The sequence below is a fragment of the Trachypithecus francoisi genome, unplaced genomic scaffold (assembly GCF_009764315.1).
Source record: "Trachypithecus francoisi isolate TF-2019V2 unplaced genomic scaffold, Tfra_2.0 Lachesis_group2, whole genome shotgun sequence".
Classification (NCBI taxonomy): Eukaryota; Metazoa; Chordata; class Mammalia; order Primates; family Cercopithecidae; genus Trachypithecus; species Trachypithecus francoisi.
The window spans coordinates 24,885,118-24,898,410 of NW_022681465.1; the positions used below are offsets into that span (position 1 = coordinate 24,885,118).

The 13,293-nt window shown below is 36.5% G+C and overlaps 1 protein-coding gene across 1 annotated transcript in view; it reads right to left on the reverse strand.

Moving 5' to 3' along the window:
- The window catches only part of CAMK4 (calcium/calmodulin dependent protein kinase IV), a 273,748-nt gene that overhangs the window by 41,157 nt on the left and 219,298 nt on the right, over nt 1-13,293 (reverse strand). Inside the window, exons 6-7 of the mRNA XM_033178946.1 lie at nt 2,939-3,029; nt 512-586 (exon numbers count right to left, since the gene is read on the reverse strand). Coding sequence (XP_033034837.1) covers nt 512-586; nt 2,939-3,029 — 166 coding nt within the window. The remainder of the gene's footprint in view (nt 1-511; nt 587-2,938; nt 3,030-13,293) is intronic.

Consider the following 13,293-nt stretch of genomic DNA (forward strand, 5'->3'; position numbering starts at 1 on the left):
GTTGTGGTCCATCTGCAGGGACTGGAGAACTCCTGTAGGAAAATCTCACCGGAAGTCCTTGTCTTAGTGAGGCTAGGCCAGGCCATGAAGAGAACTAGGGACCACCCCATTCTCACTGTTGTCCTATAAGCCATCTGAATTAAACACACACTCTCCATTCAAGGAAAAGCAAAAAAAGTGACAAAGGGCTCATGCATTTAATTCCAACTACAAGCTATGGGGTTTCCTTGCCCTCTTCCTTGCTGATTGTCTTTCTGCTGCCCAGTGGGTCTAACAGTAGCCACTGCTCAAAGGCATTCTAACGGCAGTGCCCTAAAACCAACATCCTTGAACTTCGCATAGAAGACAAGAAGTGATCTGAGAATTATTTATATATGGCTTCCTCGTAGAGATTAACAACAAATTTTAAGCGTTTACAAATAGAGATATTAGGAATTTAAAAAAACGAGATTGCTAAACAAAAATAGATTTCATAACAATAAAGGTAAAATATAATTATTAAAGAGCATACCGCAGTACCCTGGGGTTCCACATACTGTCTTCATGAGCACTTGATGTTCCACAATTTTAGAGAGTCCAAAATCAGCTAACAACACAAGAAAAAAACTTAATGAAGCACGTCTTCTCAGCTTTTATAAGATGACAAAATATTTGTTATTCAAAAATAAAACCAACTTATTTATATATTTGTTTTCTTTTGTATTTGATGATGGGGTGAAGGTGGGTGGGAACAAGTCACCCAAGAGGAAGCTAAAGAAAACAATCCATGTGTTTCTTTAAATTGGAGAAAAATGTGACTTCCAAATACATTTACAAATAAATCTATATTTAATCTTTGTTCTTCTGTACAATTCCCAGCTTTCAGCAAATAAGCATTTTTTTTCTTTCTTTCTTGTTTTGTTTGTTTGTCTGTTTTTTAGATGGAGTCTTGCTCTGTTGCCCAGGCTGGAGTGCAGTGGCGTGATCTCGGCTCACTGTAACCTCCGCCTCCCAGGTTTAAGCAACTCTTTGCCTCAGCCTCCCGAGTAGCTGGGATTACAGGCACGTGCCACCAGGCCTGGCTAATTTTTTTGTATTTTCAGTAGAGACAGAGTTTAACCGTGTTAGCCAGGATGGTCTCGATCTCCTGACCTCGTGATCTGCCCACCTCGGTCCCAAAGTGCTGGGATTACAGGTGTGAGACCCCGCTCTCGGCCAAGCTATTTTTTTTTTAAGTAATAGTTGCAATAGTTATATTTTATCTAATGCTGTTAATTCTGAAATTTATGTAACAGGAACTCTGTGGGACAATACAGAATTAATGATATAATCCAGAATCTTTTATTTATTGACAGAGAGGAGGAAAAAATAGACTGTCATCAGTGAAACAAGAATTAACAGAAATGTCAAAAGGTTTGTTCAGCTTGAAAATACATGTCAGTCTCTAATGTATTTCACTTATAAGAATTTACTCTCATAAGAAGACTATACGATTTTTTTTTGGTAATAATCCTTTTTATTTATTTCTCAGAATATTACCTAGATAAAAGATCATCAAAAGTTGCTACCATTATGATCTATCTGCTGAGCTATCTCTCTCTCACTCAAGAAACATCAGGAAACCATTCAAGGGCATTCTTCAAGACAGGCAGGTGCAGAATGAATTCCATTTTAGACTTCAAAGATAAATCCACATTTCCTGGCAGGTGCCTGATCCTTATCAGTGAAAGCAGCAGGAAGCCCTTCAGAAAGAAAACCTCTCCTGCCTAAATTAGTATCTAACCATCCATTTAAAGAAATTGCTTTAAGGATTAAATCTTTGAAAGTGATGTGAAAGGAAATGGAAACGGCCTGCTGTCCCCTGCCTTACAGGAGTGATTATGAGAACAAGCTGGCTGCCCAGCAGGACTTTCAGGACTTTTTCCTTAGGTTCTTGCATTCATAAAGCACATTATGTTATCTGAGCTCTTCCCTGATATAAACAACTTAATTGTTAAAGGTGCTAACATCTGTAAATGCAGTGAACTTGGCAGATCAGCACGATAAGGACAGCACCAGAAGAGCAATGCCCTTCAGAGGATTTAATGAAGATTCCACTAGTGAGAATTCATTGAAAGTAAAGTTTATAATATTTTTTGAAATGAAGATTTACTTTGGAAGAGACATGGAAAGTAATATTTATTTTTTTCTAAAGTGCTAATTAAAGGCTTCTTTGGGTAGATCAGAATTTCCCAAAGTTCATCTTTATAGTTTTTCAAAATGCTTATTGGTTAAAAAAAAAAGTCTCATAGGATATGATATAATATGTCAGTTTATATGTTAACAGTTTTAAGGTTCTGGAAAGTCCTATAGAAATAAAAATCTTGTTTAACTTTTTTAAAGTTGGCATTTCTCAACTTATTTGATCAGCCATAGCATTTCTGTGAATCGCTCCCACCCTTATCCACCCTGCTGAGAACCCAGTGTTCTGTGGAGTGCATTTTGAGAAAGGCAGATCTTAATTTATCTCTGTTCATATAAACAAGTGACTCAAAGCCTAGACTCACTAATATATGCTAAACATTTTATGTCAAAGGTCTTTATTACCTAAAATTAAGCTCCAAGCAATGTGTGGAATAAAAGTTAATATCTCCAAAAGAAGTGTTACTTTTTCTATCATTTTGTTCACTATAAACTTATTTACAAAATGCAAGGTCATCTCCTGTGGTCCTTGCCATTTCTAAGTTGTGATTCCTTTGTGTGCCCAGCAACAGAATACTAACTTCTAGGCAATATTTTCCAAATAAACATTCCAGGAAAGAGCACAAACTTCCCAAACAACATATTATTCCTTTACAAATGTCAAATATTCAGGAAAACTGAATGGATGTAAAACTGGATGGAGCAATGTTTAAAAATTCCACACAGTATAATTTTTCTAATCTGGAAAAAGGGGTCACAAAACAAGAAATGTTCTCACCGATTTTGAGTGGTGCATCTGGGGCTGGAGTTGCATAGAGAAGATTCTCTGGTTTGAGATCACGATGGACAATTCCATTTTCATGTAGATACTAAAGAGGGAAAATAATGAAGTGACATTTGTGTAATTCTATTTACGGTTTGACTGTCTATACTTAATCTTTTAAGAACTATAAGTTATGTGATTCAAGAACACATATGACTTAATGATAAATACCATAAATCTGCTTTAAACTGTATACATTAAATAATACTTTTTAGTTACCTAAATGTAATGCAATTTAAATTGTATAGAATCTATTCCCAGAATGAAATATTTACTCCTCAGCTAATATTACAGTTCTCTTTATGCATATTACTATATCAACTGGAATTAGCTAATTATTATAATGATGTAAAGGTGCTGTGTATTGAAATTTGTCTGGCTTATTAACTAACAAGCATAATTGGATGTGTGATCTTATAAACTCATATAGCAAAGACTTCATAATTATGGTCTGAACAGACATTGAGATGTGAGTAGTTATTATAGAGAACTATCCTTAATAAGACAAATACTGTTTGATAATGATGGATGCACTCATAGGCTCTCTTGAGAATTAGTAAGTCTAACTGTCAATATAGATGTTTAAAGTTGTATTTGAAATGAATCTTAAAGATCATATCTAGCAACTCTGCTCATTTTATTGTATTTTAAATTATTTTGTAAAATCATGTATAAGCATACATGCAACATATTCTCATTGCAAATGCTGAAGTCGTACCTGATTTCCCTTCCCCCAGTTCCAGTTCCAGTCCCCACTTCAAAAGTAATCCCTCATCAGTTTGAAACACTTTTTTCCACAAAGTTTGTTTGAACATTTTTTCTATGCATTTACAAATGAGTCCATATACACCGGGCTAGATTCACTAATGCATAGAAAAAACATTCTAGGCATTAGTGAATCTAGGTTCAGAGTCACTTGTTTATATGAACAGATTTCTTTACAGATGTCAAATATTCAGGACATCTGTGTATTACATTGGCTTATGCCTGTAATACCAGCACTTCGGTGGGCCGAGGTGGAAGGATCATTTGAGTCCAGGAGTTCGAGACCAGTCTGGGCAACATAACAAGAGCCCATCTCTATGAAAAATTTTAAAAAGCCAGGGATGGTGGTGCATGCCTTGTAGTTCTAGCTACTCTGGAGGCTGAGGTGGGAGGATCATTTGAGCCCAGGAGGTTAAGGCTTCAGTGAACCATGATCATGCCACTGCACTCCAGCTTGGGTGATAGAGCAAGACCCTATCTCAAAAGAAAACAAAAACAAAAAACCAAACCAAGACAAAAGACTATATATGTATATACACAAGGTAATATCCCTGGTTTCCTCCATTTTCCTACTTAAATATATCATTAATACAATTTTTAGGTGGCTTTTTTTCTGTTTAACAAACTTCATATTACTTTAGTGTATTCTATTTAATTCTTGCATCTTGTATCATAATTAATTTACTTATTCATTTTTAATGGACAGTCAAGTTGTTTTCATTTTTTCAAAAGTTACAAATAATATAATATAAACATTCTAGCACTTGAATATTTGAGTGTTTCCGCTGGTATTTTTCTAGGACAGATAACTGGAAGCAGGTCCAGTTGTGGAGTCAAGGCATACAGCATTTTTATTTTAATATGCACTTCAAAATCACTCTCCTAAAAGCCTCCATCAATTTTCACTCACACAAACAATGTATGCATATATGTTAATATCTTTGCTAAATCTGTATTTTTAACTTTTGCTGAGCTGGAGTGCAAAGATTGTGCCTTAAGTTTGGTTTAATTTGTCTTTCTCTGTTCACTAGTATAGTCGAGCTTCTCTTCATATGCTTCTTGGTCAATCAGTTTTCCTCTTCCATGAATTTCCTGTTCTTAACATTGCCCGTGTTTATGCTGGTTTAAGAGAAAAAGTTTCCAGTGTGCTATATTCTCTCTCCTTTCCTACCTCGTGCGGGAAGGCAAGGAGTCCTTTATACTTAAGCCAAGTAAGGGGTGTTGGGGAGGTATAGCTTCAAGATCACTTAGTGATTTGGGGAAATAGGTAATTGGCTCATGCATGAAAATGGAAAGAAGAGTGGACAGTTGCAGCAGGAGAATGCAGAGAGGGCCTCAGGGAGATTCAGCTACTCTCAAATAATAGCCGGATGTACATTTCTCATGGGCCTGGTGTGGACCCTGCAAGAGCGAATTAGACGTGAGTCTCCATGAAAAAACTCTTCATAGGAGCGTTTCCTGCCAGGGGATGCCACCTTAGCATCACAGAAAGCAGAGTGTGAGGGTTGTGACAGTGGCACCTGAGGCTCTTGCATGTTCTAAACACTATATTCTAATCTATTTTAAATACCTTATACCTGTTGACTCATTTTATCTTCACAACAGCTCTAACCAGTAAGTCATCTCATATTTGTTTTCCAAATGAGGACACTGAGGCACATAGAGGCTAAGAAATCTGTACAGTATCACAACTAGACACTAGAGTTGGGATTCAGACTCAGGCATTTGGCTGTAGAGCACATACGCTTTCCTATTCCATAATTCCCGAGGAGATGCTCAATGAACATTTGTTACTTGCTTGATTAAGGTGAGGGGAAAAAAGGAAAATAACAACGAAGGAAAAGAGGGGAGGTTACTGGAAAGGAAAGGTAATGAAGGTAGGAAGAGAAATGAGAGAATGATAGAGGAGCATGCTCGACCATGAATGATACCCAGGGAAAACATGCAGTATCCCCAAGAAGGAAGATACTGTATCTTGCTATAAGCTGAGTTTGAAGGGGAAGATAGATATAATATCTCATATAGTAGCTTTGGAGCAATCTAAGAATTGCAAAGTTTGGGACCAATAGAACATATTGATTCCCCATCCCTCCACAATCTTACCCAATTTAGAAACTCCATTGTGTTAAGAAGAAAACGACACTGAACATAGGAACACAGTAACAATGACAAATGAAATTACCTGGTAAGTTTTGTTTAGCAAAGAATTAATTATATGAAGATCCTCACTAAATGTTGTTCTGGCTTTCGTGAAAAGAAAAGGTGGTTGTGTTCTAAGTGCAAGTTAAACAACATCAACACAAACAACAAAAAAGAAAACATCATTTGGCACTTCATAAAGAACAACTAGACTGGATAAAAGAAGGAAAGTTTAGAGAAAAATACTAGAACGAGGAGCTATACACTATTAAAGGAACAAGCTTTAAAACAAAACAAAGCAATTAAATGCTAAAGGTTATGATCTTGGCTTTTAAAAAGACATGCAGAGATAATTTGCTAAACATTACTTGTTGTAGAAAGATTATCAAAGTCATGATATATTCATATATATAGTATATATATAGTAGGGGAGGCATTTAAATATGTATGACTGATAAAAAAATATATATATAGTGGGGGAGGCATTTAAATATATATGACTGATAAAATGTCAGGAGTCATTATTTCACTTTTGTTTACATCCCCTGATAAACTTTGACCAATAGAATTTCTAACCTTTACATTATCTCAAGTCAGGAAGACAGGTAGAAGGAAAATGTGAAGTATGATTTTTCTTTCCCCAAAAAGATAGAAACATTAGAAAGATCAACACTCTTTTAGAGCACATGTTCTCAAACTTTTTGGTCTCAGTAACCCTTTATATTCAAAAAAAATGTTGGAAACCCCAAAGAGTTTTTGTTTATGTGAGTTATATCAAGCAAGATTTACTGTACTAGTAGTTAAAGCGAAAATTAAGTTAATAAATTAAAATGCCTATTAATTTTGAAAAAGCAGTAAGCTCATGACATTGCTTATTGAAATATTAAAAATACAACATTGAAAATATTAAATATATTTACTATTTTAAGATATATAACATTTATATATTTTAAAATGTGTTAAAATATACATTCTAAAATAAAAATTACTATTTTTAAAAGAAAAAATTAGTAGAGTGCTATTCTTTCAGTTTTGCAAATTTCATTAATTTCTGGCTTAACAGAACAGCTAGACTTTCATATCTACTTCTGCATTGTCTGGTATAAAGTCATGCACTATGTAGCCTCTGGAAAATTCTACTGTATAAATATATATATGTGTGTGTATGTGTGTGTGTGTGCGTGTGTGTGTGTGTGTGTGTGTTTTGAGACGCAGTCTGTCGCCCAGGCTGGAGTGCACTGGCGCGATCTCAGCTTAATGCAATTTCCGCCTCCCAGGTTCAAGCAACTCTTCTGCCTCAGCCTCCTGAGTGCCTGGGACTACAGGCACGTGCCACCATGCCCAGCCCCGGCTAATTTTCTTTGTATTTTTAGTAGAGACAGGGTTTCACCATGTTGGCCAGGTTGGTCTCTAACTCCCGATCTCAGGTGATCCACCTGTCTCAACCTCCCAAAGTGCTGAGATTATAGGCAAGAGCCACAGCGTCCAGCTGAGATGCCTTCATATTATGATAAAATGATTTTGACATCACAGAACCCCCTAACAGGATATCAGGATCCTCCAGGGATGCCTAGACTAGACTAGACTTTGAAAACTGCTATCTTGGAGCATCTGGAGACATAAAAAGATCAGTTTAAAGAGCCGAATAATAGACGTTTCCGTTTATTTTAAAGCTGATTTTTAAATGAAATACACACTTCTAATATCATTAAGCACTAATCTCATTACTTCAGGACCACTGTACATACAGAAGAGGAAAATAAAGAGAAAAACATGCTCCTAAAAATTGTGTAGTCATGGGAAAATGTGCAAAGACATTTTATAATATCATATTAATGTTATCTATAGAGTCGATAAAGAAATACCTAATCATGGAGAAACATCTCTTACCAAGATATTGTTGATTTTAGCTACAGATTATTTAAATCACGGGGATTAACATAAATAGATACATGCACTAGAAAGAATAAAAACATGGTAACTGGATATTTTAGAATAAACTATGTGTTCAATGTAATCATGATTAAAGTAAAGCAAAGACACGCAAGAAAACAGAAAAAAACAAACCATAAACAAGAATTGGAAGAAGATTTTTAAAATCTGCTATGTCAGTCTAACAATTTAATGGAGACAGAAACAACAAATCTGACAATTGCAGCATCCTGTTACTAAAGGTTACCTTGACAAATGCTAACCTTGAATAAAGAAATTGCAAAAGCAAATAACCAAGGGTACACAAATTAATGAAAACTTTAAGGAATAAAAATAAGGAAGAGGAGGAAAAGAAATAGTAGGATTCAGGGAAGCACAATTAATTTATTGCCTCAAATTTTAAGTGTATTATATTTTTAAAAAGCATAAGACAAATATAATTTTATCTGCAGAGCAGTTGAGAGAGACTAATATATTTTAATATATACTATAAAATAAACACAATATTTGCTGTCAAAGGCATATCTCTGCTAAGTTCTGTTTAAATATCTTGCCCTCAGTCTTGATCATGAGTTGACAGAAATACGTATATTAAGATTTTTTTTTGTATTGTTTCTGAAACAATTACTAAAGAAAGACTTCATGAGTGGTGCTTTGGCGTAATATGCCCAAAGTATATCATTTGTTAGCTATGTGACCTTAAACAATTTACCTATCCTTTAAGCCTCAGTTCTCTCATCTGCAGTGCCCACTTTGCAGACTGTAGTGGGAATTAGTGAAGAGGTGTGTAGGTACTCAGTATGTTATGAGCATGTAGTAGATATTCTATGTGTAAATGGTAGCCATTCGGACTCTAACATTGCTATTTCACATCCCTTGTAAAATATATCACATTTAGAAACCCTTTGAGATTTGGAAAACTTGCTCTTTATTCTAAAGTATCAAAGGATACTTTGATCAGAAAATATTTGCTTTACAATTCATATTTTTCCCTTCTGTTTTGCTGCCAAAAATCTCAGTGAAAAAGAGGTTTCAATTACAGAAGCAGCCGAGTTTGGATATGTTTACCTCTTCCTTCCTTTACCTGGCTTGATTTCCTTTTATACTTTAATAGAAATTTTGTATGCATTTTTCATTTAATTTGCCACAAATCTTCACCCAAGATGATGCAATATAACTTATAAATAGAATATGTCATATTTATGTCTTTCTTCACTCTTGAAAAAGGTCTCGGTGAAATGTGTACTGAATTTTCTCTGTATGTGTTTATAGTTTACAGTAAGAAAGTTTAGGTGTTAGAAAAGAAACAGTTTGTGGTAATTAGGATTTGAAACATTCTTACTATAGTTTTGTCAACTATATAACAAAGAATTTCTAAAATAAATAATATTTCTTATTGATTAACAGTTGCACTTCCAGTCCTGTTATTTTGTTTATGCTCAGTTTTCCTGAGATTTCCTGCAGTTCTTCCAGAGCTATCCCTTAGTGCTGCTTGAATCTCATCCCATGTCCTCCTGACTCCTGAGTCAAGGTCTATGTCTCCTGCCTTCTCTTTACCTCCTCCTCTCCATTTCCTCTTTCTTCCCTTGCATCATGTCAGTATGCTCTAGACTAGGTGCTATGGTCTTCAAAAAGAAATAAGAAAAAGAAAGCAACCACTACCTCCATATTCTCTCAAACCCACATATTCCCAGCTTTCTCTGGCTATACTCAATTGTTTCCTACTCTAGTCAGCCAATTTCCCGAAAATGTAGTTTCCCCTCATTTTCATTTCTTTAACACACTATAATCTTATTTTTGCCTTATCAAACCCAATACCCATGTTCTGACTCATTTTTCTCAACCTGTTGGACATCGGACTACATTGGCTAGTCCCTCCTTCAGACTCTCATAGGCTAGTGTTCCTGGCATCAGCAGCCTGGCTTTCCTGACTCCTCTGTTCTCCTTTCAGCCTCCTTCCCAGGCTCCATGTCTTCCACTTGCTTAGGACCTTCTGCTTTTTCTGTGTTTCCACGGTGAGCTCATTCAAACCACAAACTGCGGTATCCCTTATTCCACTGTGTCCCAAATCTCTATTGTCTGCCTAAACTTCTCTGTAGCTCTGGACTCCATTCAACTTTCTACTTTATGTTCCATTGGAATGTTTCATTGGTGTTCCAGTCTCAACATTTCTAAAACTAAACTCATAGTTTACCCTGAGTCTGCTTCTTCTGTACCTGTATTCCCAATCCCTACAAATGATACCATCCAATTGACCAAGCCAAAAACCTGAATTCATCCTATTCCTTCATCTCCTTTATTTGACACACCCAATCTATGTTGATGTGTAGGCTCTCCCTCCTTAGTGACTTGTGTATCCCCACCTCCTCTCCCTGCTTACTGCCCTTGCCTCCAGCCAGGCCACTAGCATGTTTTCCCTCTTAATTACTCTAATAACCAGCTTAGCTGTCAGCTTCCCAATTTCCAGCATTACCCTCCTCCAGTCCCTGCTTCTCACTGCCACAAGAGTAGACAGATCTAGACATGCCACTCCCCTGCTTAAAGCCTTCAGTATCTTTCCACAGTTTTCAGCATGCAGGGCAGCAGCAATGTTGTATTTGATTGTGTAGCTCTTGAGCAGGGATCACAAACTCTCAAGCGGGGAGGAAGATACCCTAAAAGAATGAAGGAGGTAGGCATGGAGTAAAATAAAAGGGAGACATTGGAAAGCTGTAGGGACTGTGCCTGTTTGTGGAGACAGCATGACCTTTTAAGAGGCAATGGCTACTCCAGTTCAGCCAACTGTGGTCAGGTGGGATGCAGACCCCAGGTTGTTAGCTCTTCTGATTTTTCAAGGCGAGACAGAAATTAAGATTCTTTTGATGTAAAATTCCACATTTTCAGTGTTGGCCACTAAAATGTTAAATCATGCACAGGTCAAACAAAATTCTGCAGTCCGTAATTTTGCTTTAAAGTTTAAAAGGGAGCTGGGCACTCAGTAGATGCCCAATAAACATTTGTTAAGTGTATGAATAAATAAATGATTATTTTTCTGACTCTACTTCCTAAATTGAACGTTCACAGGGTTTGTTCTCCTAGTCTTCTCTTTTGCTGTAAACTCTTTGAGCACATTTGTCTACTCTTTCCTTCTGCTACTTTTTATAGCATAAAAGAGTATACATGAATGTAAAAAATTATGATTAATTTTAATTTTTTATATAAAATTTAACTATAACACTTATGTATTACTTGGATAATTTTTTACAATAAATTTTCTCTAAGTGGCAGGCGTTTCATATATTTGTTTATCCTGAATACCACACATTTGCTACAAATGGTGTGATTTGAATATGATAGATACAGGGTACATTTAGCTGCAACTACGTCTATTCTCATATTAACTAAACATACTATGTAATTACATTGCTAGCAGTTTGAGAATTAAAGGTCATTCCATGACAATATCTTAAAAGAATTTCCAATTCAGTGTTGTTTCTTAAGCTCCAAGATCATTTATCCAACTGCCTTCTCTCATTTCCAGTTGGATATCTCGTGGGCACGTTAACTTTATCACGTCTATAGCTGCACTCTCGACCTCCCTGCCCTCTTCGTTTCCTCCACTTGAAAACATAATCTCTCCATCAACTTAAGTGTTCAAGTCAAAAACTGACTTTTTCTCCCTCACCATCTATATCCAATTCACAATTAGGTAATTCCAAAATGTCTCCAGAATGGCCCTGTCTCTTTCATGAACATTACCCCAGCTGGACAGCCATAGCAGCCCCTTAAATACTTGCTTTGATTTTCAGCATGCCACCTTTCACACTATTCTTTACATAAAGCACAGAGAATCAGGCCATTTCTTCTCCTTGTGAAAGTCTTCAATGGTTTCCCATGACTTTATCCTGGCCTTCAAGGTCTTGGTGATCTGGTTCCTGTGCTCCTCTCCAGCCTCATATTCTGTCACTCTCCCCTCTCTTGTTCTGTTCTCTGATACAGACTTTCTCTCAGTTTTTCAAAATCCTTCATCTCTTTCTCACCTCTGGCTATTCCCTGACTGAGCCCATTCACACTTCTTCATCTGGCCAGCCCTCCTCATCCTCAGGACTTAGCTATAATGTCACTTCCTCAGGGAGGCTGTACCTATCCTTCCAAACTAACATATGTGCCAGCTCTTACATCCTCTCATTGATGCCTCCTATGTTTCTTTACAGCATGTATGTTTCTTTGCAGGCTCTCCATTCAGGATGTCTCCTCCACTGGACTGAGAACTCCATACAGACAAAGAATCCCCAGATACTACATTTCCTTCACAGAGACTGACACTAACTATACACTCAGTAAATGCTTTTGAATGATTAATAACTCAATTTTCCTATAGATGCACATATTGTTCTACTTTTTAAATCACAAACTTATCATCAAAAGGTGGTAGTAATCTAGACCTTTTATTTATTTATTTGTTGTTATTCATTTGTAATAGAAGTTAAAATTTTAAAATAGAAAATGTTGTGCTTACATCATGGCAATCTACTTCCACAGTAATGCCACTTCATCATCTTTAGCAGAAGCATGGCTCTTAGCATCTGTGCACTTATTAAACATATACTATTCTTGGTAGATAATAATACTTAGTCACCTCAGTGGTGCTTATTGAGTATTAGTGAGATAAATGAGATTTACCTTGTGACTTTGAGAAAGGCCAAAACCTGATAAGAATATTTTAACTGTGAGATCAGAAGAAAGAGTATCAACTTCCAAATGACATTTTAAACCATTACCTAACTCATTTTTGTTCTGTAGCAGCATTATGTTGGTAGTTATAGCTGAATTAATTTCTTCACATGCTTTGAAGTTGATCTGAATATTCAATACAGCATTGCCTCAGGGGAGTTTGGGGAAAGGCTGTTGAAAATTCACTTGTTAGCTTTCTCTTCAGTACCCTTTGTGTCTGAAACTTTCATAAATTGTACTGGTCAGTGTATTAAAGTGAAACTGACGTGCTGACTTAAAAATCAAGTGGCTAAAGAAGTAGGGATGTTCCTAGCCATAATAATAACACTAGTGAGAAGTGGGCAAGTTCAAAGGCACCTGTTAATAAATGAAGGCATCCTGTTAGACTCTAGTAGTGAGAATGAAGATGGCCAAGACTGCTGCCGGCCCTGCAGCTGAGGTTTATGTGTGTGCTTTGTGGTTTTAGGATTTGGGTATGGCTCAGAAGTATCAGAATGAAGCAACACTTTGCCGGAAAACACTTGCTGGGATCGCAATGTCATAGGGGAAAAGAACAGGATGTTGGTAGTGAGATAATGATGAAAGCCTCTGGGTAGGGAATCCTGGGGTGTCAGGTTAGAGTAGTAGACAAGGGAAGAGGTCACAAAGAACACACTGACTGTGGCATGAGTCTCCTCCACAAACTAAGTCAGAGTGGAGAAACACGGATACTTTCATTAGATTAGAAACTTATTTTCCTGTCTATTTACACATATGCAGGC